The sequence below is a fragment of the Mustela nivalis genome (genome assembly GCF_964662115.1).
Source record: "Mustela nivalis genome assembly, chromosome: 1".
Taxonomy (NCBI): domain Eukaryota; kingdom Metazoa; phylum Chordata; class Mammalia; order Carnivora; family Mustelidae; genus Mustela; species Mustela nivalis.
Genome location: NC_139020.1, coordinates 163,441,227 through 163,467,665, shown reverse-complemented (window position 1 = coordinate 163,467,665; position 26,439 = coordinate 163,441,227). Strand labels below are relative to the sequence as shown.

General features: G+C 44.7%; 2 protein-coding genes across 46 annotated transcripts in view; one reads left to right on the top strand and one right to left on the bottom strand.

The window, feature by feature from the left end:
- On the top strand, nt 1-25,313 carry MKRN2 (makorin ring finger protein 2). The gene is given in 9 exon segments (XM_082749030.1): nt 1-319; nt 322-388; nt 11,481-11,609; nt 12,870-13,051; nt 14,194-14,498; nt 15,862-16,076; nt 17,911-18,021; nt 23,462-23,606; nt 23,786-25,313. Coding segments are annotated over 9 exon segments (1,596 nt in total). The 5' UTR covers nt 1-15; the 3' UTR covers nt 23,924-25,313.
- Nucleotides 25,208-26,439, bottom strand: part of RAF1 (Raf-1 proto-oncogene, serine/threonine kinase) — an 86,814-nt gene continuing 85,582 nt past the window's right edge. For all 45 annotated transcript variants that reach the window (XM_082748632.1, XM_082748633.1, XM_082748651.1 and 42 more), the window contains one exon: nt 25,208-26,261. In XM_082748632.1, the coding sequence (XP_082604758.1) occupies nt 26,118-26,261 (144 nt within the window). In that variant the 3' untranslated portion in view covers nt 25,208-26,117. The remainder of the gene's footprint in view (nt 26,262-26,439) is intronic.

Here is a 26,439-nt window from a genome sequence, read left to right as displayed (position 1 = left end):
GGGATTAAGGCGCGCATGGAGAGGCGGGAACGTGGCCTTGTGAGGAATGAGGCGACTGTAAGGATGGACGGTGGAAGACTGCGAGGGCTAGGATGCCAGCCGGGCATCGCCCAGGAGGCTCGGAAATGCCTGACCTGGAGCGCGGGGATGGGAAAGGGTCGGCCCGGCCTCAGCCTCCAGGCGGAACCAATTGTGACGGCGACGAGGTTTCCCACCGGCGCTACAAAGGTGCCACACGGGAGGGGCGGCGTGCGCCGGCGTGACGCGGCCGCGCGGAATGGGCAGGGCCGAGGCCGAGGCGGCGACCGTGGCGGCCAGTGCTAGAGGCGGCGGCACGACGAGGCCCCTCAAGCCCGACCACCATGAGCACCAAGCAGGTCACTTGCAGGTCGGTGCGCGGCGCCGCGGCGACCGGGAGCGCAAGGCCACTTCACTTCCCTCTCATCCCCCCAACCCCCCGCGCCGGGCCCCGAGCGGCGGGTGCACCGCAGCCCCACCAGGGAAACTGAGGCAGGAGCGGGTTCTTGAGAAGTTGCTCAGCTGTTCGCGGTCCGGCTTCTCTACGCGGAGCTCGCGCTGCGGCCGGAGACCGGCACCCGGCGTGTGGGTGGCGGTGTGTTGGGGCGGAGACCCCCGGCGACGCCGGCGCGGGGGCCTTTGGGCTGGAAGAGCGTGCTGGCCTGGGCGGTGCAGGGCTCTGGGGCCTGGCGGTGGGGGTGGGGCTCTTGGAACTTCGAGTTTAGCTGGAAAAGGAGATTCGGGTAAAGGGAAGCTAAGTGGTGGTTTACAGATGGGGATACCACGCAGGAATAGGCTGTTGATCGATGATATGGGCCTCGAAGAAGCTTCGGTCCCGAAAGCGGGCTTCGTTTTCTAAGAGTTTTTAGAACTCCCATGCAATCTAAACTTGCAGAGAGTCGGCAAGTAAGAATTGTGCGGAAAATAATAATGGCGGGTAACGTTTACTGGAAGTTGGTGAAGTGCTCCGCATCTTTCCAAGTGCTCTACATTCACGGTCATTACCCTTCACAGTAACGCTACTAGGCAGATAATGATGTCCATTTTACAGTGCAGGGCATTCGGACTGAAAGAGATTAAGTGATACTCTTACTGAGACACCCATTTACGTGGAGAAATACAACAGTGATGGATGGATGGTGTAGAAAATTCAAAACCGGATGCTGCACTGTGGCTGCTCCTGCGAAGCAGAAAGAGCTTGGTTGTATAACACCCTCGTTCCTTGGTGAACCTGTGGCTTACCGATACTGGGTTCCTAGTCTTACTGAACTGATGCTTGGAGAGTGCAGATTTTTATTTTAATGATTGGTTTCAGTAAAACCTGTGTGGGAAACATTGCCCCCCAAAATCAGTCGTATGGTTTGGTTATGTAATAAGCACTTTAAGTACCATATGTGTTGTTACGGTTCTTCATTAGCATGAATAATTGAGAAGGGACTATGTAAAAAGTTTTCTGTTAGTATTAGTACATATTAACTGTTCAAGTAGTTGGCTCAAAGCCCAGGTGGCTTATATGAAGCAGTTGTCAGAAATTTGCACATAGTATCTATAGAAAATAATTTTGCTTGGTTATTTGTGCTAGAAGATCTTTTGTGAATACTTGTGTGTGTTCATTTTTATTTGTATAAAGCAAGTATGCTGAGTAATTGTGTAGCATATTCTGATTACTCCTCTTAAGATGTGTCCACAAAAGAGTACACATTTATATTTTATACTTGAATCTCAACTCTGTGTAGTATCTAGTTTTACAGACATCTTATGTTCAGAAGGACTTGAGATTTGCCCCTAACTTCACATCTAAATGCAGGAGCAAAATTTAAATCAGGATCATCTTGGCTTTTTCCTTCTGTGCTGGGAGATGGCCTAACCTGAAAACTTTTAATTCTGTTTCCCAAACAGAGGCATCCTGCAGGATAATATTGCATGTAAAGTCAAGAGTGGGTTGGAATGTTGGAGAGGGGTCACTTCCTAAGTACTAACTGGTGGGGGGGCGGTGGCTGTACTATGTGCTGGGTGCTCTTTGAGGTGCTCTACCAGCCATATCATATGTAACCTAGTAACCCTCGCTGTTCTATAGTTTGTGAAACAGAATCTCATTGCCTTGGGTCATTCAGCTTCCAAATGGCCAAGGTGTGGCATCAGAGTCTATACTTTAATTGACTGCATGGCTCCAAATAAATGTGGGAGATGCTAAAGTTTCTTCACAGCAGGAATTTTTAAAGCTTTTCATATGCACATTTGAAAGGAAAATGCATGCAGAAACATAGAAACTAAAAGAAGTTTACTTGCAAAAGGGTCCGAAGGAGTCAGATCTCACAAGGATTGCCTTACCAAATAAAAAACAGAACACTTTCTGGACGCCTGGGTGGCTCAGTTGGTTAAGCAGCTGCCTTCGGCTCAGGTCATGATCCCAGCATCCTGGGATCAAGTCCCACATTGGGCTCCTTGCTCAGCAGGGAGCCTGCTTCTGCCTCTGCCTGCCATTCTGTGTGCCTGTGCTCGCTCTCTCCCCCTCTCTCTCTCTGATAAATAAATAAAAATCTTAAAAAAAAAAGAACACTTTCTTAAAAATTTATTTATTAGAGAACAAAAGCATGTGAGAGCAGGGACAGGAGCTGAAGGAGAGAGAGAATCTGAAGCAAACTCTCTGCGGAGCTAAGAGCCTGCCATGGGCCTTGAACCCAGCACCCTAAGGTCATGACCGGAGCTGAAACCAAGACTCCCAAGAGGCAGACGCTTAGCTGACTCAGCCACCTGGGTACCCCCAAAACAGAACACATTTAAATGAAAAAAACTGCAGTATTACCTAGAGAACGAAGTTTACTTTAATGTTTCATAATGGAAAAGCTTTTCTCACTTTCTTATTCACTAAAGTCTTAACCTCCAGACATTGGTGATTCACAGGAAATGTTCAAGATACGATTTATTTGGGGGACCAGACCTTAACAGGGTGATCAGCTGATTTTGATTTATCTGAGGGTGCAAATTGGTTTTTTGGTTTGTTTTCCTGGCTGTGGGATGTGATGTACATGCTTATTCTGAATAGCAGCAACACAAAGTGTTAGTTTTGCTTCTATTCTGATACACAGATGTTTCTCCAAGAGATGGGTATGAGATGCTAGGATTCCCAGTTTAAGGACAAAGACATTCCATATGTTTATTGCTTGAAATGGCAAGAATGGCTGCTCACACAGTTGTGCTGTCAGTCAGCCCTCCTGATTTTTGAGCATGCCACTCTAATCAGAATCTCAAGTTTGGAGTTATTTTTTGCTGATTCTTCTTGCTAACCATTTCCCTGTGTCTTCCAGTCTTTTTTCAAAGCACTGGTGCAGGCGTTTATGCCTGCTTTCTTTTCTACTGCCTCTTGTGATAGAGGTCCCTTTGTCTTATCATCACTAGGTGAAGACTTGGAATTTGTTTCCTTAGAGCACCAAGCTTAGAACTTTTAATTCTTTGGAAGTCACAAAACATAAAAGACCGTGTCAGCAATAAGTAGTAGAAGAGCTTGAGTTCTGGAGTTGGGCAGTTCTGGATTCTGATACTGGTACCACCTGTGCCACAACTTCCTCACCTGTAAAATGGACTTGGTAATGCCCAACTAGCCAATAGATTGGGTAATAGATTGGTAATAGATTGGCTAATAGATTAGGTAATAACAACAAATGATCGTGTTTGTGTGGTAGGCTAAGCACTTACATGCATTGTCTCAGCCAAACCTTAGAGTAGTCTATCATTGCAGTCTAGGAAGTACAATTATTATATTATGAATGGGGAAATTTATATAACTTGCTCAAGTTCATATAGTAAGCTCTCTGATTTCAGAATGTTGACCACTGTACTATACTTCATCTCTACTTCTATTCAGGTCTGCCACTGGGCCCAGCATTAACCCCTTTCCCCCTCAACAGATCTGTTATTACATGCCATACAGCCATAAAATTTAAGTCTGAAAATATGTAGAGAAATAGAAAAAAAAAAGTGACACTGAGAATGCAGATTACCCATATACTCAGATATGGTATACAGAAGCATTTTGCTAGAGATATGCTCTGTTGAAAGGCGGGTAAGAAACTGGATTGATTTTGTTTGACTCAGCCCTCAGCTGCAGTTAGATCTGCTAGTGGTTCTGCGGCTAGAAGTGAACCGAGTGTCCTTTGCAACATATAAAAGCTACACTGTCTGAAACAGTCCTTTGAAGTCACCCAGCATAAAAGACCTTTTGGAGTGTCCCCCAGAAATCTCCCTCCTCTGGGTCTCCAGCTATGTACTTCCCTCTCCCAAATACCTGCCCCCACTCCCTACCCCCACCCTAATTCATGTCTCAGTCTTCTCTCTAGGAAGATACAAGGGATGGTTTCACCATTAGGAAGATTGAGCTGTTGGAAGTTCATTACAGCGTGTTAAGTGAAAGAGGCCTGGGGGCACCTGAGTGGTTCAGTGAGTTAAGCATCTGCCTTCAGCTCAGGTCATAGAACCCCGCATGCGGGGTGTCTGCTTATCCCTCTGCCTCTGTCACTCCCCTCATTTGTGTGCTCTTTCTCTCTGTCAAATAAATAAATAAATTCTTGAGGAAAGAAAAAGAAAGAGGCCTGGATTACGCTTAGTATAACATAGATAGGGATAGATAGCTCTAAGCCATTGACAAAATGCCCCAAAGGACAAGCAAGATATGTTTAAGCTAGTTTTGTGTTCGTCACTGGGGAGTGACAATGATGACATATACTACAAAAATAGTACTGAGCTGGTTTCATCTCTTATATAACTCTTGTTTCATGATCCTCTTTCTTGAAGACACTGATGGTGGTCTAGAAGTTATTTTTGAAGCTGTTTAAATCTCCACTTAATCACTTACAGAAGTGAAATGCCTTACATGAAGTCACCAGCTTATAGGTGGCAAAACTAACTAGAAGCTTTAGTTGGTGGTTAAATATTTGTTTTCTTAATGAGAAAGATAGTGAGTGGGGTTTGAAAGGCAGGTTGTCTGAACAGGACTTAGGGGAGGCAGTAGAATTATAAAAAGCCACCCTTTTAGGAACACCACTAAGAATCTGTCCTTTTGCATGCTTGGTTAACAAATAGTGTTTGGTAGAAAAACCTCTGGTGGTCTCCTACCCCCACATTCCCTTCCCCGCCCCTCCTTTTTAAGGAACTCTTCTTGTTTAGTTTCCCCAAAATAAACTATTGAAGTATTTACTAGATCTTACTTTTGTGGAACTGTTCATTTAGCCACTTTGAGCCTGTTCTCTTCCAGTATTTGAGTTTACTAATTCTCTTTGTCATTCAGAGTTGGCTCTTGGTGCTGATTTTTTTCTCCTTTTATACCTTCAAAGATTGCCATATTTAAGGACGATTAAAATAATGTAGTCTTGGGGCACCTGGGTGGCTCAGTGGGTTAAGCCGCTGCCTTCGGCTCAGGTCATGATCTCAGGGTCATGGGATCGAGTCCCGCATCGGGCTCTCTGCTCAGCAGGGAGCCTGCTTCCCTTCCTCTCTCTCTGCCTGCCTCTCCGTCTACTTGTGATTTCTCTCTGTCAAATAAATAAATAAAATCTTTAAAAAAAAATAAAATAATGTAGTCTTACAGTATTTCTCAGAATTATTCAACTCTTTAGGAATATAATATATAATATACTTTTGTGCCCAGGACTCTTAACGTCCAGAAATTGGCTAGAACAACCCACAGGACTCCATGTGTATAATTCTACTGCAGACTAAGATTTACTACTGTGATAAAGTAAGAAGTCATGGCTAGGTCATATGGGAAAAAGGCACAGGTAGCCTCTGGAGGAACCTGTGTGTAGGCTTTCTGCCTTCACTCCTTCCCATAATAGGTTACAGAGCATACTTTCCCCCCAGCAACAAAAATGCAGCAACATGTGCCTAAAGAAGTCCATTAAAGATTCACTGCCCAGGCTGGTCACCTTCTGCTTAGCATCTACCGAAATTCCAGACTCCCAGAAGGAAAGCAGATGTCAGCATAAACCACATTGTAGAGTGTGAAGACAGTGAGCCAGTCATATCACTTCGGGAAATTTTCTAACCATGTAGTGAAACTATTTATCAGTCATGCTCCAGAGGCTAGGCAGGGACCAGCTTGTAAATAGGCTTTTCTAAGGATAGCAGGCTCAGACTTACTGTGTTAACTCTTTTCTGCACACTTTTAAAGTCAGTACTGTGGATGAAAAGATCCTTTTTGTACAGGCCTTTTTTTTTTTTAAGTTCCTTTTAAGTTTTCTAACAACAACAACAATAAAACCTTTTTGTATAGTTTGTCAGGTTCTGTGCCCTTTTTTTTTTTTAAGTTAACCTACAGCCGCCTTAAAGCAAGTTACTGTATAGCCTGTGATCTAGTGGAAGACTCCCAAGGGGGCTTTGCCTGGGAAAAGCCTAGCTGATGACCTAGGAAAACCCATAGGATGACACCTCTGTCTAGTCACGTAAGTCATAGGATCCTGTTCTCATCGTTGTAGGCTCAGAAGTTTTATTCTGTTGGTGTACTTAGAGATGGCTCTGCTAGCTAAATTCAAGAGAGACCTAAAAATTAGATACCCTTTTCTCATTTTCCTGAGAGAAAAGGAAGTTTTAGGGGGCCTGGCCAATAGTTCCTCTGCTTTTTGGAAGATGAACAGGTGAGGAAAGTTGAAAGTATGTTAGTGAGTCAGGAAGGGTTGATGGTCTTCAAATCTTGTGGCCTCCAGCTAAGGCAGGCTCCCAGGCCAATCACATAGGCTGATGTGCAGCATGAATTGTCACTTGTGTTATCTGGCATTCTTTGTCTAGAAAGGGCAGTCTGGGTCTTTCAGGCCTTCCTGACTTACCTGAGAGACCTTCCTTCTGTTGCTAAGCCTATCTCCAGTTCCAGGCACACCCATGTAATTGGTTAGGTTTAGACTTTCTGTGTTCAGTCACATTTAGTGATGTTCCAGCTGTGCCTTTCTGACACTGTTCCCAGGCTTTCTTCATTAGAGACCAGATATTCCTGACGTGTGTGTCTAAGAACTAGCTCTCTCCAGTCAGAGGCCTCAGACTAGGAAGCACCTTAGTTTGTGGCTGCCGCTAGTGAGTCTTCTGGGTCGAGGGAGGCAAAGTGTACAGTAGGCTGGAGGGTGAGGTCTTCCTGGGCTGGTCCACAAAGGAAGGCGGCTTATAACAGTTCAGTGCACTGAAATATGGGATGCAGTGTTTTTGACAGAGGCCACAGCATGGGCAAAGGCAGAGTGACAGGGAGAAGATCAGGGCTATCTGGGAAGACTAGAGTTGGGGACCCATCCTAGCAGTTTGACCCTCTGTATGTAAGTTATCGCCTCTCTTTGAGTCTCTTTGAGTCTCCGCATTTGAGAGTTCATTCTGCCCTTTGGTTAACATTTGTATATGTTTGAAATTTTCCATAAAATTTTTTTTAAGTAAGTTAAAACATGGGTTCACAGATGAAGCTCCTTTACAAAGCAACCTCCTGACAGGCTCTTCCCCTGCACTTTCAGCTCTCTCCAAATCTGTCTTCCACCCTGCAGCTCAAGTGGCTTTTTCTGAAAGAAGCCTGGGAAAGGGTGTGTTTAATAACCATACAAGCATGCTTCCAAAATAGTGCATGTTTGGTTCCAGGCCACTGTGATATAGCAAATTTTGCAATAAAGTGAGTCAAGTGAACCTATTTGGTCTCCCAGCATTTATAAAAGTTATGTTTATAATGTAGTCTATTAATTGTGCAGTAGCATTATGTCTAAAACCATGCACATACCTTAATTTAAAAATTGTTTCTTGATAAATTCTAACCATCCTTTGAACCTTCAGCAAGTTGTAATCTTTTTGCTGGTGGAGGGTGTGGTCTCAGTGTTGTTGGCAGCTGACCCATCACGGTGGGGATTGCTGAAGGCTAGGGTGGCTGTGGCCGTTTGCTCAGAATAAGACAATAAAAGTTGCCACATTGGGGGCGCCTGGGTGGCTCAGTGGATTAAGCCGCTGCCTTCGGCTCAGGTCATGATCTCAGTGTCCTGGGATCGAGCCCCACATCGGGCTCTGCTCAGCGGGGAGCCTGCTTTCCCCTCTGTCTCTGCCTGCCTCTCTGCCTACTTGTGATCTCTCTCTCTGTCAAATAAAATAAAATAAAATCTAAAAAAAAAAAAAAATTGCCACATTGATTGACTCTTCCTTTCACAAACAGTTTCTCTGTGGCATATGATGCTGTTTGATAGCTTCCTACCCACAGTAGAACTTCTTTCAAAATTGGAGTCCCTCCTCTCAAACCCTTCCACTGCTTTATCAGCTGAGTTTATGTCATATTCTAAATCTTTGTTGTCATCTCAGCAGTCTTCACAGCATCTGTAATAAGAGCAGATCTCACAAAAACACTTTCTTTGCTCATCCATAAGAAGCAACTCTTCATCCGTTCAAGTTTGATCACAAGTTCACAGCAATTCAGTCATGTCTTTGGGCTCCACTTCTGATTATAGTTCTTTTGCTGTTTTCACCATATCTGCAGTTGCTCCCTCCAGGGCAGTCCTGAACCCCTTAAAGTCCTCCATGAGAATCAGAATCAGCTTCTTCCAGACTCCTATTAATGTTGATAATCTGACTTTTTCCCACACATCACAAATGTTTTGTTTTGTTTTTTTTTTTTAAGATTTTATTTATTTACTTGACAGATAGAGATCACAAGTAGGCAGAGAAACAGGCAGAGAGAGAGGAGGAAGCAGGCCCCCCGCCGAGCAGAGAGCCCGATGCGGGGCTCGATCCCAGGACCCCGGTATCATGACCCGAGCCGAAGGCAGAGGCTTTAACCCACTGAGCCACCCAGGCGCCCCACAAATGTTCTTAATAGATCTAGAATGGGGAATCCTTACTGGAAGGTTCTCAATGGACTTTGCCAAGCTCCACCAGAGGAATCATTATCTATGGCAGCAGTACCTTTACGTAGTTTATTTCCTAAATAAGAAAACTTGAAAACTGAAATCACTCCCTGGTCGCTAGGCTACAGAATGAATGTTGTGGTAGCAGGCATGAAAACAACATGATTCTCGTACATCTCCACCAAAACTCTTGGGTGACCAGATGCATTGTCAGTGGGCAACAGTATTTTGTCAGGAATCTTTTTTTCTGAGCAGCAGGTCTCAACAGTGGACTTTAAAAATTCAGTAAAACACATTGTAAACAGATGTGTTGTCATTCAGGCTTTGTTCTATTTATAGAGAACAGGCAAAGTAGATTTGGCATAATTCTTAAGGGCCCTAGGATTTTCTGCATGATAAATGAGCACTGGCTTCAATTTCATGTCACCAGCTGCATTAGATCCTAACAAGAGAGTCAGTCTGCCCTTTGAAGCTCTGAAGCCAGGCACTGACTTCTCTCTAGCTCTGAGGGTCCTCGTATGGCTTCTTCTTGCACTACAAGGCTGTTTCATCTGCACTGGAAATCTGTCGTTTAGGGCGGCCACCTTCATTTGTGATCTCCGCGAGATCTGGGCGACGCGTTGCAGCTTCTGCACCAACACTGGCTGCTTCACTTGCTCTTTTCTGTCACGGAGACGGCTTCTCTCCTTCACCCTCGTGAACCACCTCTGCCAGCTTCACACTTCTCTTCTGCAGCTTCCACACCTCGCTCAGCCTTCACAGAATGACAGGGAGAGGGCCTTGCTCTCCGTGAGGCTCTGACTTAAGGGGATGCTGTGGCTGGTGTTACCTTCTCTCCAGACCACTACAATCTTCTCTGTATCAGCATTCAGGTTGTTACACTTTCTTAACCATTTGTGTGTTCACTGGAATAGCACTTTCAGTTTCCTTCAAGAACTTTTCCTTTGCCTTCACAACTTGGCTAACTCTTGGGTCCAAGAGGCCTAGCTTTTGGTCTGTCTCAGTTGTCAGCATGCCTTCCTCACTAAGTTGAATGATATCTGGCTTTTAAGTAAAGTAAGAGGCTTGTGACTCTTCATTTCACTTGAACAGTTAGAAGTCACTATAGGGTTATTAATTGGCCAAGTTTGAGTATTGTGTGTCAGGGAATAGGGAGCCACCCAAGGAGAGGGGGGAGAGATGGGGAACGGCCTGTTGGTGGAGGAGTCAGAACACATTTATTGGTTAAATTCCCCCCATTGCATATGGGCAGTGTTCATGGTACTCTAAAACAATTACAATAGCAGCATCAAAGATCACTGAGTATAGATCACCATAATAAGTATAATAATAATGAAAAAGTTTAAAGTATTGTAAGAATTACCAAAATGTGACACACAGACATGATGTGAGTAAATGCTGTTGGAAAACGGCACCATGCTCGAAACAGTCTTGCCACAAATCTCCAATTTATAAAATGTAGTTATCTGCAGAGACAATAATAGGAAGAAGTATGCTTGTAAACAGTTTTCTTTGTGACAGGACTCTCAGAACCTTTCCTCTGCTACTGTGTGTTGTAAATCTTTGAGAAAGAACAGACTGTGCCATTTCCTAAGTTGACTCGGCTGTGGGTCCTTTGTTATCCTTCATTTTAAGATTCAGTCATCAGTATTTCAGCTGACACCAGGGTAACTTGGAGCACAATTAAATGATACTCCGGCCTTGTCTTCTGGCAGGCTTGTTTGTGCTCCCTCACAGTGCCTCCCTTCTGTGCATTTTTCTTGCTCTCTTCTCTCTCCCCTGTCCTATGGGCACCTCCACCACTTTGCAGACTGTGCTTGGGCCTGACCTCTGGCCTGACCTCTCTCAGTTCAGTTCCTGGTATGTGTCTCCTCAACACTCTGCATGCTTTATGATAAGGCACAGGTCACTGTTGTAACTGTCAGCTTAATTATTGTGCTTTACGACCCAGTAGATAGTGTAATTTTCATTTTATAGATCAAGACAGTGAGGCATGGGGAAATTTATTTTGTGACTTGCTTTTTTTTTTTTTTTTTTAAAGATTTTATTTATTTATTTGACAGAGAGAGATCACAAGTGGGCAGAGAGGCAGGCAGAGAGAGAGGAAGGGAAGCAGGCTCTCCGCTGAGCAGAGAGCCCGATGCGGGACTCGATCCCAGGACCCTGAGATCATGACCTGAGCCGAAGGCAGCGGCTTAACCCACTGAGCCACCCAGGCACCCTGTGACTTGCTCTTATACGGCAGGGCTGGGTATTGGGTCCAGGTCTCTGATTCCTTTATAACCATACCCTTTAAGTTCCATGAGAACAGAGAGAACAGTTTTTCAGAGTCTTTGAGTCTCACATTTACATATGTAACATCTCAAATCAAGAGGGTATATCTTAAAACAAATGTATGGGGTTTTTCTTCCAGAAAACGGTCATTAAATAAGTTGTGATGCATCAAAAATCATTGTGTCTTAGAATCAAGTAAATATATCTCTCTCCAGTGCCTAACAGAGCCTTGATACATACTACATGTATAATAAGCATTTGTATGCTAGATTCAAGAAATATGGTGGTTTTATAAAGCAAAGTGCGCCTCTGAAAGTTCTGTGCCCTTGCTTATCTCTTCAGATATTTTATGCATGGTGTGTGTCGGGAAGGAAACCAGTGCCTGTTCTCACATGACTTGGCGAACAGCAAGCCATCCACCATCTGCAAATACTATCAGAAGGGCTACTGCGCCTATGGGACGCGTTGCAGGTAAGAGCCGCACAGCTGCTCCCAGCTGTTCTATCAGCTTAAATACTGTCAGGAACTTGGATCCTTCATTTGGAGCATGGGTGTTGATGAGGGAAAATTTTTTCTTTTTAAGATTTATTTATTTTAGAGAGCTTGGGGGTAAGGGGCAGAGAGGGAGGGAGAAAGAGATTTCCAAACTGGCTCCATGCCCCCTGCAGGCCCGATGGCAGGGCTCAGTCTCCTGACCCTCAGATCATGACATCAGCTAAAATCAAGAGTCAGATGCCTAATTGAGCCACCCAGGAGCCCTGATGAGAGGAAAATTCTAATTTGAAAGTAATTTAACAATAAAAAGTACAGAAGGTCATTTTGAAATCTGTTTCATTTTAATGAAAGTAATTTTAATTTTTCAAAATACTTTTCAGGCCTTATTCTTATGAGTCTCTTACAAAATTTTACTCACTGTGTGTGTGTGTGTGTGTGTATCTTTTCTCCTCACTTAACATGTCGCAAGCTTTTCTCTAAGCTGCTACTTTATTTCCTAACTGTAATTTTATGTTTCATAATGTTAGCATACCATTATTTTATTAGCTGTTCTTCTCTTAGATAGTTAATTGGTTTCCAGTTTTTGTTTTGTTTTGTTTTTTTGCTATGAATAACCTTGCAGTGAACATTTCTATGCATATAGAGTCTGCCTTTTCCCTCACTCACATCTATAGGCAAGTTTTATAGATTCTAAACAGGAAAACATTCCAAAAACCTGTTCAAGTGCTTTTATAGTGAAGGACTGGTATGTTCTTTCTTGTACCAAGTGGAGGCTATAGAAGTTGCCCACCCACCCCAAAGCTCCCACCCACCTACCCCCAGCCAGTACATGTCCCAGAGAGACCTCAGTCCAGGAAAGGCCATCTCAAGCTCTTAACACTGGCCGTCATTAACTTTTGGGGCACTCCTGCCAGAAGAACATGACTTGGGTGTCAGGAGACTTCACTTCAACATCTGACTGGAATTTTCAGGATTTCTGTGTGTGACCTGGGGTATTTTGTCCTCCCAAGGACACTTAAGTGTGGTGATAGACAGCAGTGTACCTACTACTCACTCTAAATTACCAGGTATTTCTTACTAATTGATAAGCCTTTTATCATTTAAAATATGGGAAAAGATCATCTCATTCTCCACCTCCACAAGTGGAGCAGAGGAAAAGATGGTTCACGTCTCGGGAGTGTGGGAGACTCGTGCAGGTAGTGTGTCCCTAATGCATTTGCTATGTGTTTTGTTTAGATACGATCACACGAGGCCTTCTGCTGCAGCTGGTGGTGCCGTGGGCACCACGCCCCATGGCGTGCCCTCCCCGGGTTTCCACGGTGCTCACCCTGCTTCTGACCTCGCTGCATCTATTGTGAAAACGAACTTACATGAGCCTGGGAAACGGGAAAAGAGAACACTGGTACTTAGAGACCGAAGTGAGTGAGCAGAGTCATTTTGTTGTTTCTTTAGGAAAAGCAGTCCTGTTTGTTCGTGATGTACCTTTCTGGCCCTCTCTTGTCAGGGCTCCTGACCTAGTCCCCTTGCCCGCTGTTCAAGTATAGACACCAGACCTGTCCTGAGAAGAGCTTCCTTTGGCTACAGAGCGTTCAGGTGATGTGTTCTGCCTGCATTCTGGGCACACTGCCAAGTCTGGCCTGACAAGACATAAAAAGGGTCCTTTTGTCAATGTGTAATTGCTGTCTCCATGGGGTGGTTCCCCAGTTCTGAGAAGCACCAGGCCACTCATCTCAAAGCTACATAATTTGATAAGGAGCGTGTTTCACTGTTTTACTTCTAGGTCAGCTCCTAGTCTTAGTTACTGTGCTCAGCCAGTGTGGTGTCTTCATTTGCAGTTTTGGTAATAGAGCAGCATTTTGGGGTTTGGGGAGGAAGTAGACTACAGATCATAAAGCTTATTTTTATTGGCTGGTCCTCAGCAAGTAAAGGGATTTCTGGTTCTTGGAATTGTGTGGCATAAGCTAGGTAGATTCCATCCTAAGCAAACAATTGTGCTAGTCAAATGTCCTCTCTTAAGAGGCCAGAAGTGAATACGGTGGGAAGGAGGCCTAGAGGGGTTTGACACTGGTCTCAGGATCCAAAGACTCACTAGATTTTCATTCTAGTTTACTCTATGATAGGTGTCTTTACTAATATAAAGGAAAGCTCTGTATTTTATTGACTTCATTCTAAATTCCCATAGACTTAATTTTGGTGTTTAAAAAAAAATTATTATTATCATTTTTTAAGTGTTAACTGGTCAGTGGGTTGACATTTCCATATTTGTCATTTTTAAACAGCAGCTTTCCTATTCTTTTGAATATCATGTCTGTTTTGTGAATTTCCTGTGTTGCCAATTATGTTCTTTCCATTTAAAAAAAATCATGATTATAGTAATGTCACTGTGAACATTTTATACTATTCTTTCTGGTTTTCCTTCTTGCCCTGTTTTTTTCTGTGTGATCCAAACAGTGAAATTCCCAAGGTCAGAATTACTTAATCTGTTAGGTTTTTACTAACTGCTTACCACAAGGTTTGGGCCAGATTTCATTTATGTGCATGCTGTGTGTTTTGTATTAAGATCTCTCTGGCATGGCTGAAGAAAAGACTTGCCCAAGTATGGTGAGTACTCCAGGAGGCTGCAGTGATCCCCAGAATAGCCCAGAGATGAAGCCGCATTCCTACCTTGATGCGATCAGGAGTGGCCTTGATGACCTAGAAGCCAGCAGCTCCTACAGCAGTGAGCAGCAGCTGTGTCCCTACGCAGCGGCGGGGGAGTGCCGATTTGGGGATGCTTGTGTCTACTTGCATGGAGAATTGTGTGAAATCTGTAGGTTACGAGTCCTGCATCCCTTTGATCCAGAGCAAAGAAAAGCTCATGAGAAGGTAAAACTGCAAGCATTTGCTTGAACTTATTTTAAGAAACTTAAAATGTGCTAAATGACAAAATTATTGGTATTCCTGTAATCATCTGTCAATAATGCCCTCAATATGTACGTGGCATGTTTATAATCCTGTTTCCAAGTCCTTTTTCCTGTTGTCATTTTGACAGTTTTTGATTATTTAGAATAAAGAAAAAGGGAAGAGGTATTGCAAAGTTCAGAGGACAGATCTAACTCAGGAGTGTGGTGTGTGTGTGTGTGTGTGTGCGTGCGTGTTTGTGTATGAGAGAAAAACACACACATCCTCCATATCCTTACATATCTATAGGTTTACATATCCTTGTGGCTGGGGTCCAGACACGCCAAGTTCTAGAGAATTTGAGGAGCCAAGTGTTAGAAGGGACCTTTCAGGTCATTAGGTCCCCAGTGTTCATGGAGGTGTCGCCTCACTCTAGGCTCTGTGTGCTTGGCACACAGGTGGGTAAGAGAGACAGGAGTCCACGGCCTCAGTGTTAGAGCTCATGATGACGAGCCGGCCATGGTGCGTAGAGGCCCCATTGTCTTCTGTAGGAATATTCAGGGGAGTGCAGAAGAAGAACTTTCCTCTGCACCCAGGTGTGTTGAGGGCTTTGTGCTGTACATGTGCTTGGTCTCCCATCTGTGTCCACCAAGAGCTCCCAAGGCAGAGTCTGGGTCTTCGTGCTCTTGGCATTGACTCTCATGCCTGATACACGGTGCTTCACCTGGGAGTATTCAGCACCTGCTTCCTGAATGAATGCCTTTATTAAATAACCTGTTCTCTTGAGAAGTGGTGCTGCTTACCTCTGAGTCTGGACGACCAGCCTGATGTTTCAAGTTAAGGATTGTTCAGCATTTCTTTTTTTTCTTTCTTTCTTTCTTTTTTTTTTTTTTTAAAGATTTTATTTATTTATTTATTTATTGGACAGACAGAGATCACAAGTAGAGAGAGAGGAGGAAAGCAGGCTCCCCACAGAGCAGAGAGCCAGATGTGGGGCTCGATCCCAGGACCCCGGGATCATGACCTGAGCTGAAGGCAGAGGCTTTAACCCACTGAGCCACCCAGGCGCCCCTGTTCAGCATTTCGGATATTGGTATAGTTCAGAGTGGGTTAACGGTGCCCAGAAGAGCCAGGAGACCGGGTTCCCAGGCTCTGGGAACTCTGATTCCACGCAGGGCCTCGACTCTTTTGGGACCTCCAAAGTCTCGGTTCTAAACTGGAGGTGACCATACCATGCTAGGAAAGCTGGGCAGGTGATGGTGTGAAGTCTTTTTTGTGGTCTGAGAGAACTTTGTGTCCAACAGCCCAGAACCTAACAGTGTGGCCCTCCTTTCTCTCCATACTTGAGATCTGCATGTCGACTTTCGAACATGAGATGGAAAAGGCCTTTGCCTTCCAAGCAAGTCAGGACAAAGTGTGCAGTATCTGCATGGAAGTGGTCCTCGAGAAGGCATCTGCTTCTGAGAGGAGATTTGGGATTCTGTCCAACTGCAATCACACATACTGCTTGTCCTGCATCCGGCAGTGGAGATGTGCCAAGCAGTTTGAGAACCCAATTATTAAGTAAGTGCAGCTAAGGGTCTCTGCTGTGGAAGCTGGGGAGGGTGTTTGACTGGGGGCCTTCTTGTGTCTATTCTTAATCCCCCACACTGTCCTTTAGTGTGAAGATTCAACTGGCAAGTCCAAGCCTGTGATTGCAGGAGCCTGGGCACATCTAGTAGCCTTCTTGAGCCCAGGTGCTTTTCCTTTTAAAAATAGGTAACAACTCCTGCTGACCATCAGCGTGTTTGGGGACACTCAGCGGGGGTCATCTGTAGGAGAAGGTGTTCATAGCACTGGCCTTTTGGACTCCAGCACTAACAGTTACTGGTGGTTTGCCTTTAGGCTGATTTCCACCTTTGATTTTACTTTTTTTTAATCTGTAAGATAGGGTTGTTTGAGGATTAAATGGAATAGTACATGTAACACATCTCACGTAAGGTATGATACACAGTATGTGCTCCATGGAGCCAACACAGGATTCTGAAATTCTGCAGAGGGCCAGGGGAAGAGCTTACTCATACTGAAAAGTGAATGTGTGCCGTGTACTGTTAGAAACTCTTCACACATAGTAACTCATAGTTCTCAGACCCAGTGATCATTCTCATTTATAGAGAACAAAACTGGGGTAGAGTGAAGTCAAGTAATGTGCCTGAAATCCCATGTGTTTGGACAAATAGCTGCTTTACTGAGATAAAAGTGGTTACTAGTCATTCCGCAGTTGTGGCCACCATCACTTCAGTCTAATTATAGAACATTTTCATCATGCCAAAAAGGAACCTCTGTGTGCATTCACTGCCCATTTCCTCCCTGCTCCTCCCTGCTCCTCCCAGCCACCAGCAGCCACTCCTCTGCTTTCTGGCCTCCGGCTTTGCCTGTTCTGGGCATTGGTTGTAGATGGAGTCCCACGACATGCAGCCTTTCTGGGTCTGCCTGCTTCCCCCCGCAGACCGCCCTCAGCGCTCACCCATCCACACGTGCCTGGACTCCATGCCTGCGCACCGGGCTGAGAGCCTGCCCTATGCAGATGTCCACAGTTCGTGCAGCACCTCAGCTGAGAGGCATTTGGATTGTTTCCTTCTTTAGGTTATTAGGAATAATGCTGCTGTGAATACTCAAGGACAAGCTGTCATGTGGCCAGTGTTTCTTTCTTTTGGGTAGAGGGCTAGGACTGGGTTGCTGAGCCTTACGGTAACTGTTCAGCATTTTGAGGAACTGCCAGGCTGTTTTCCACAGTGACCACTCCAGCAGCATAGGAGGGGTCCAGTTGCTCCCCAACCTCATCAACTCTGGTTATTGTCTGTATTTCTCATTGTAGCCATCCTGATAGGTGTGAGGTGGTATCTTATGGTTTTGATTTGTATTTCTCTGGTAACGAATGATCTTGAGCATCTTTTTCTATGCTTTTTGGCCATTTTGCAGAAATGCCCACTCGAATCTTTTGCCCATTTTAAAATTGGATTTTTTGATTGCTTCAAAGATTTTATTTTTGAGTAATCTCTACACCCAGTGGGGGCTTGAACTCACAACCCTGAGATCGGGAGTTCTGTGCTCCCCTGACTGAGCCTACCAAGCACCCCAAATTGAGTTGTCTTCTTATTGTTGAGAAGAACATGTTTTTAACAGCAAGTAAGGTTCTACACCTGAAACTAATATTACACTATATTTTAACTGGAATTTAAATCAAAACTTAAGAAAGCAGTAAAGAAGGTTCTGAGAGGATTGTGATTTCACCTTGTGGAATTTTTGGTTGGAAAACATTTGGAGTGCTCATGCATTTGAGCAAGGGGTTTGGTGGTGCGTGTGCACTAGATTTATAGCTTCCTCTCTCCCATACTAACTCTGATTCTCATTTCAGGTCTTGTCCAGAATGCCGTGTGATATCAGAGTTTGTAATTCCAAGTGTGTACTGGGTAGAAGATCAGAATAAAAAGAATGAGTTGATTGAAGCTTTCAAACAGGGAATGGGGTAAGTACTTTGAGCTCAGATAGGATTCTGGTGCCTGCCTGACAAATGCTTGTATTTACATACCTTCCAACCCCACAAGATAATGTAATTTTTAAAATTTCAGCTTTGAGGTATAATTAACAAATAAAATTGTAAGATATTTGAAGGGTCATCATGGTGATTTGATCTACATTGTGAAAGGATACTCCCATCTTGTTGATTTTTTTGTGTGTGTGTGAGAACCTCCAGGTTCTATTCTTAGCAAATTTCAGTTTTATAAACAGTGTTATCAACTGTAATCATCATGTTTCATCATGTGTTCATCTATGTATTCGTCATAGAGCTGAAGGTTGGGACCCTTTTATCAACTTTTCCTTATTTATCCTACCCCTTAGCCTCTGGCAACCCCTTTTTTACTATGTAAGTTTGCCTGTTTGTGTTTGGTTCAGACACCAGCAAGTGATCTCCGGCAGCATTTGTTTTTCCTCTGTCTGGCTTATGTCACTTAGTATAATGTCCTCGAGGTCTACCCATGTTGTCACAAATGGCAGAATTTCCTTTTCTGTCCTAGCTGAATAATATTCCATTTCATGTATGTGCCACATCTTCATTCATCTCTTGACAGACACATGGGTCATTTTGTGTCTTGGTCTTGGCTATTATGACTAATGTTATAGCAAACATGGAAGTGTAGATAATTCTTTTAACAGATGTGAGGTACTATATCATTGTGGTGGTGATTTGCATTTCCCTGATGATTAGTGATGCCGAGTGCCTTTTCCTGTGTCTGTTGGACATTTAGATGTCTTCTTTGGGAAAATGTCTGTTCAGTTCCTCTGCCCATTTTTAAATGGAATGTGGTGGTTGTTTTTGCTCTTGTGTAAATTCTTTATGTATTTTGGATATTACCCCCTTATCCGGATAGATGATTTGCAAATATTTACTCCCATTTAGTAGGTTGCCTTTTCATTTTGTTTGACTTCCTTTGCTCTACAAAAACTTTTTAGTTTGGTGTGGTCCCACTTTTTAATTTTTGCTTTTGTTGCCTTTGTTTTTGGTGGCAAATCCATAAAGAACATTGCCAAGACCAATGTCCAGGAGCTTATTACCCTCTGTGTTTTTATGTTTTCAGGGCTTACGTTCAGGCCTTCCAATTTTGAGCTGATTTTTGTGTATGGTGTAAGATAGTGGTCCAGGTTCCCCAAAATCCTTTATTGGAGAGATTGTCTTTTTCCCGTTGAATATCCCTGGCTCCTTTGTTGTAAATTGACCACATTTGCATGGGCCCATTTCCGGGCCCTCTGTTCTGTCCCACTGATCTATTTGTCTGTTTTTCTGCTAGTACTGTGCTGTTTTTCTGTTTGGGTTACTGTAGCTTTGTAGTACAGCTTGAAATCAGGAAATGTGCTTTCTCCAGCTTTGTTACTCTTTCTGAGGATTACTTCGGCAATACACTGAGATCTTTTATATAAAAGTTTTTATACAATTTTGGAGTTGTTTGTCCTTTGTCTTTGAAACATGCCATTGGGATTTTGATAGGATTGCTTTCAGTCTGCAGATTGTTACGCCTTTCATTTTTTTCAGCATACAAGTCTGTTTCATCTTCTCTGCTAAAATTTTTCCTAGGTATTTTATTCTTTTTTGATGCAATTGTGAGTGGGGTTGGTTTTTTTCTTAATTTCTCTTTCTGGTAGTTCATTGTTAGTCAATTTTGTATCCTGCAACTTCACTGTTACAAGCCATGGATATAGTATGTACATACACTAGAACCTAGCAAGGTAAATACTATGATTTTTTTTTTTTAAGAGAAAAAAAAAAGGTGGTTCCTATTTACTCAGATACCATTTCCAGTGTTCTTTGACTTGGTATATAATTCCTTCCAGTTGGTATAATTTACCTTCAGCCTCAAGAACTGCCTTTATTTAACATTTATTGAATCTGCTGATGATGAATTCTTTTCTTTTTAGCAGAAACAGCTTCTCATTCTTAAAGGATATTTTCACTGGATATCCTGGTCTGACCAGTCCTTTTTACATCTTTGTCTCCTTTTTCAGTGAATACAATTTGGGGTTAATAGTTCGTTTCTTCATTTTCTTTTAGTATTTTGCAAATGTTGTTCCACTGTTTTCTGGCCTCTAGTTTCTGAGAAGTCAGTGATAATTTAGATTGTAGTATGTAGTTTTTCTGGGGTTTCTTTCAAGATTGTCTGTCTTCATTTCCAGCAGCTTGCTATTTTGCCTGGGAGTGGTTTTCTCAGAATCTGTAAGGTTTTGTCATTCACCAAATTTAGGGAAATTTTGGCCATCAGATTTTTTTCCTGCCCTTTTTCTTCTTCTGGGACTCTTAATAACATGTAATAGACTGATACTGCTGCACAGAATTTGGGGTCTGTTCATGTCTTTCCAGTTTCTTTCCCCTCGCTGTTAATCTTTTCCAGTGGTTGCGGCTTTGAACGCCTTGTCATCTTGAAATTGGTTTCTAGGTCTCATTTTCCTGATTCTTTGTATATTGAATCATTTTGGATTATAGCCTGCCAGTGTTATCTTGTCAAGATTCTTGATTCTCTTAAGTTAGGCAATATAGTGTTGATGTTCTTACATGCAGGTTAAAGTGTTTAAATTCCAGCTTTGGGGCAGCAGTTCTCATCTGTTTGGTTTTCTTGTCCTCAGCTAAGTGGCTGTGAGCTTCTGCTGCACTGATGTCTGGGCCAAATCTTTGGACAGAATTAATACATTGTATTTGGAGTCCTCCTTCTGGTGCCCTTCTGTGTGCGGGACTGCTTCCCCACTTTCCAGTGGGTGCTCTGTTCAGGCCAGGGAGACTGTGGATTTGCCCCTGGAGTTTTAGACACCTAACTTTGGCTTGCTCTAGGCCGAAAGCTGTTTTTTCTGAGAAAGATAACTTTCTTCTTGTCATTCTGTTCTTTTCAGTGTCTGATTTCTTGGAATCCTCCTGCTGTTCATGTTCCAGTGCCTTTGGGTCTTTTAAAAATTGGTATTGCTAGTTAACTGCCCGAGGGTTGGCTCTGGGAGAAGTGTGCTTCCCTGTACTAAAGGGCACTGCATGTCCCCCCCCCCATTTAAAAAAAAATTTTTTTTTTTTTTTCAGCATAACAGTATTATTTTTGCACCACACCCAGTGCTCCATGCAATCCGTGCCCTCTCCAATATCCACCACCTGGTACCCCAACCTCCCACCCCCCACCCCTTCAAAAACCTCAGATTGTTTTTCGGAGTCCATAGTCTCTCGTAATTCACCTCCCCTTCCAGTTTCCCTCAACTCCATTTTTTAAAGTTTCCTTCAGACTGCCTATCCGTTATTTAAGTTCCCCCTCACACGTGGTGGCACATGTCCATCCACCAGAGGGCAGGAGTGGCAAGGCAGAGGGGCCAGCCTGCAGGAAGCAGCTATGCTGGAGTGACCTGGAAATTCTCGTGTTCTTTCTGTTTGGGTCTTTTCTGGCCTTAGTTTTCATTGATGATGGTGTTTTTATGCATTTCACACATATTTACTGTGCACCTACTATGGGCTAGGCTTCTTCAAGCTAAGCACCAGTGGGGGACATAGAGTACAGATTAGTAAGATAATTTCAAGGGAAATTACAAAAGGGCAATTATGATACGTGTTTTCTGGTGACAAATTCTTCACAAGAGGCCCAAGCCGCATGTCCCAACAGAGAAAGCACTTGGAGCCACCTGAGAGCATCAGGAAAAGCGGCATGGGGACTCAGAGCCATGAAACGTAAACAGCTATCACGTGTGTTGAGGGCGAGGGGGAACCGAATGGCATGGGTGCAGAATGGTAACACATGTTGTGTGGGGGGAGCAGGAGGAGTGGAAGGATGTGGTAGGACCTGTGGGATAGATTGCATTGAAATCTAAGGGGGCAGAACAAGTGACTGTTCGGCATGCTCCTCAGTTGTAGTGTGAAGAGGCTGGAAGCTGGTGGAAAGGAGGCCAGTTAAGAAATGACTATGGCAGGCGGGTAGCAGAGGACAGTACCCACATGGCTTCAGCAGTGTAGGGACAGAAGGGATGGGGTGACTGGGGAGGTGCTCTGTAAGCAGGACTAACAGTCGGATGGGGGAGCTGAGAACAAGGCGGCAGTCTGCGTGCACTGGAAGCTTTTGTCCTTGGTGACCAGGTAAGGCTGGGGAAGGAAAAGCACGGTTATTTGGGGGCAGGAATAGAGAATGATTTCTGGAACCTGTTGAGTTTATTAAAACCAGGGTCCAGCAGCAGTCTGGTGAGAACTCGCTGCTTGAGCAGTTATCGGAAGGTTTACTCAGAGCCTCGGGGGTGGATGCACACAGCTCTGCTCGGATCCACTCCCCAGCTGGCGCCAGGGTCAGACCTGGGAGGAGCAGGCGCCATCCGGACGAGCGCAGTACTCCTTCAGTGGACAGTTGTCAAGGGAACTTTCTTGGTGCTGCTCTGAGGTCTCAGCCACCCTCATCACCGATTATCTGTTTGACAGAGATCACAAGTAGGCAGAGAGAGCAAGGGAAGCAGGCTCCCTGCTGAGCAGAGAGCCCGATTCGGGGCTCAATCCCAGGACCTTGGAATCATGACCTGAGCCGAAGGCAGAGGCTTTAACCCACTGAGCCACCCAAGTGCCCCTCTGCCATCCTCTTGTCTGAGAAGACAGAAAAACACTGGCATCAAGGAGTCCCCCTTCTCATGTCACTGTCACATACCCCAGCTGCTATGGCTTTCTCTGTGCAACTTCCCTTCCTCAGCAGTCCCAGATGCCCCCTTGCCTTCTTGGGCATCTCTACCTCTTCTTCACCGTGGGACCATTTACGATTGTCTAAGTCAAATTTCATTTAAGTAAAAAGGAATAGGAAATTTCTGGTTGGTGGTTTTTTCCTCTGGAGCCTGAAGATATGCCTAAAGAACACAGCAAAAAGTTAAATTTTTACTGTGTGTATTATATTTTATCCATTTAAAAACAATGCTCTGAGAAGGGGTCCATGGTTAAGAAGCCTGCTCTAGATCTAGAGGAGGGTGGAGACCAAGGAAAATTGGAATGAGACCTGGGACTTTGGACAGGGGCTAATGTTCACTGCTTTTTCATGCCTCCTCCATCAAGGCTTCCTCTTCCTTGACATCATTGCTGGCCAGGAGGAAGGGAAATTTCCCTGGGTGGGGTTCCTAGTGGGACTTTTAGCTGAGGCAAATAGCCCAGCTTCAGAACTTTGGAGCCCAGACAGCTGGCCCAGAGGACCTGTCAGGCCTGTGCTCCCCTGGAGTCCCCTGTGCAGGTTCAGTTTTGTGTGAGGCTGCCATGTCACCATGACAGTATGATCCCCTTGGAAGTCAGCATCCTAACCTCACTGAGCCTCATCTTCCCTACATAGAAAGTAAGGCTCATCTAGTTCTGGCAGGGATGGAGGAAGGCCTTGGTTCTTCCGGGCCCCAGGTTCTCCAACATCCTCTGACTTTTTCTTTCTACTTTTCAGGAAAAAAGCTTGTAAATACTTTGAGCAAGGCAAGGGGACCTGCCCATTTGGAAGCAAATGCCTTTACCGCCACGCTTATCCTGACGGGCGGCTGGCAGAGCCTGAGAAACCTCGGAAACAGCTCAGTTCTGAGGGCACCGTGAGGGTAAGGACTTTGCCATCTCTGTCAAGGACCCTTACTGGTGGCATTTCCAGGTACTGCTCCTGGCCCTTTCTCTGATAGCTTTGGCAGCAGGGAATGGGGTAGGTAAGCAAAAGAAAAATAAAATGGCCTTCATGTTGCCATTAATAATAACCAGGTATATTTGCTGGCTGTTTTTGCAGTTCTTTAATTCAGTGCGGCTCTGGGATTTCATTGAGAATCGAGAAAGCCGGCATGTCCCCAGCACTGAAGATGTCGACATGACAGAGCTTGGGGACCTCTTCATGCACCTGTCTGGAGTGGAATCATCAGAACCCTAAGTAGTAGACGGTTCCCCCTGCATCTTGGGTTCTGCCGGCCAAACCTTCCCCAAGCTAGGGTGTGCGGAGCTCGTTTACTGCAACCCAAGGTGGCACGTGGCTTGGATTTGACTGGGGTTGTACTTAACCTTGGTCTCATCCCCTCTCCATTATTACAGCCATGGGAGGAGTGAAAGATATAAAATGACCCAACAAGTATACGGAATCGCTCCTTTTCTAGTTGATCTCTTGAGTTGCACCTCAGGCTCCTCAGGGGAACCAGCTAAGCAGCCAGAGTTTTGACTGATTGCTTTTAAAAGCAGCCTGGCTCCTGTCCTTGAGCTTTAGCTCCCTAGAAACAGTCACCTTGCAACTGCCCTTAAAGCAGATTTGTTTTCCTTGACAAAGGATTCTTCACCCCTGTGAGATGATTCCTCTGTAGTGGATTTCCCTAGTGTACTTAGTGTGTAGCCAAAAACCGTTTTTCAAAAAGCTCTGTATAAATCAACTTACAGTGGGCACCGCACACCTTAGCATAAAACTTGTAGTGCTCTTTGGTGTCCCCCGTCAGAGCAGGAGTTGCCCATGTGTTCAGTCAACAGAGTGTAAACCTTCTTCCCTCTAAGTGCAGGGGCTCTCGGAGCAGTGGGAAATGTAGCGCAGCAAAGCAGAGGTATAGCCCCTCATTTCTGATTGGTGTTGGGGCCACATGCTCCAGGGAAACACCTGCTTGTCACCTGTGGGCTTCCTTGGGGCTCTTGGGCTCATGCCCCAAGAGTCACTTTACTAGGGGTTCAGCACACACATGCTCTTGTGTGTGGCCCCTGCTCACCCATTTGATCTGTAAAGCGTGGCTTTGATTGCCAATTTTGTAAAAAGTTAACAGCACCCAACAAAGTTTCTACTTCTGACCTAGCATTGGTCCTAAAAGAATAAGTCCTCTATGCTAATTTGTGACTTTAATTGAAGGAATATAACATTGTGAATCAGAACAAACTCACCCCAAGCCTGAATTAATCTATTTTTATAAACAGCTTATAGAGATACCAAATATTTTATAAAATGCATTAAAGAGTGGGTAGAAAAAGGTCTACTCTTACCTGGGGTTAGAGTGGACTGTTTGGAGAATTTTTATAGTTAACTCTTTAGTGAAATGTGACAGCACAAAGGCTGATGTAAATTCCTTCCCAGTAGAGGCTCTGGGCCCATTTCCTGCTGCTTGTGTTCTTGCTCCAGGAGGGATGAAAGGATGGGGGGAGAGTTCAAGCTTCGAGCTCAGTAGAAGGAAAGAACAGCCATTAAACCTACATTTAATTTATTTTATTAAAATAACATAATTGAGGAACCATCAGATAACTGTATTTTGTCAGGCGCAATAAAAACAAAATTAAAACCCCAATCATCAAGAAAACCTGTACTCCTGGCTTCCTTGCATCCACATGATGTGACTGAAGAGAAAGGCTGGCCCGGTGGCCCCGCCCCACAGGGGCAACTTCTGGAAGACAGATTCAGCATGATGGAAGACTGCTCCCTGAAAGGGCGAAGACTGGGAGGGGTGGGCCAAGCACCTCTTCTGGAAAACCGTCCCAAGAGATCTCCAAGGAAAGAAGTGTCCGCAAAGTCAAGGTCCATAGTACCAGTGCTCCTTCAGGCAGCCATGGTCTCTCAACAGTCCTGGGCTGTTTGGTGTGTTACGTGCAAAACTACTGTTTGACGCCACACCACCCTCTGAAGAACAGTCCTTCCCATGATAAGCATTCCTCCTAGGAGCTGATATCCAAAATCCACATGTCCACATCAGGGCTGGTTTGTCTGCTACCTTCATTTCCCCTCTGAGTGCTTTTTTTTTTTTTTTTTGCCCTAAAAAAAAAATATATATTCAGCCAACAGCTGGGGCCCCAGATCACATACTGCCAAATCTGGCAGCTGTGGGTGCATCTGGAGAGGGCTCTGGAGAAGGCTCTCGGCTCAAGAGCATAGGGGATGCAGGGAGGGAGCAGGACAAACCAGCATTTTGAATGGCTTCCTTCTCCCAGGGCCAGAAAGGGTAGAAAAGAAGGCAACATGAAGTTAAGGCCCTGTGAGTAGTCTAGAAGGTCCTTAGCAGCAGCTTCTCTGAAAATGAGCTCTCTGCCTCCATCAAAAGGGAGCAGAAAGGTGGTGCCTGCTGACTTCCCTTACTCCCCCGATGGCCTGAGTGCAGGTGCAAAGTCAGCTAGAAGACAGGCAGTCTAGGGGACGTAGTCAGTGTGCAGGCGTTGATATCCTCAGTGTGGGCCGCCCGGTGCAGGGATGGCTCAGAAGCGCTCCGGTTGATTTTCGGCAGAGAATGTTGGAGCAGCTCAATGGAAGACAGGATCTGAAACGGGGCGGTGTCATTAGGTGGCCTTGGTGTCACTGCGGGAGTAGCAGCTTTTCCGGGAAAAGCCCAAATGCAGGCCCTTCCGACCCCAGTTGTGGCACCGGGTGGAGAACATGAGCCCGCCTCCCTCCTCATTTCTATTTAGGAACTCCTACTTGAATCCATTCCTATACCC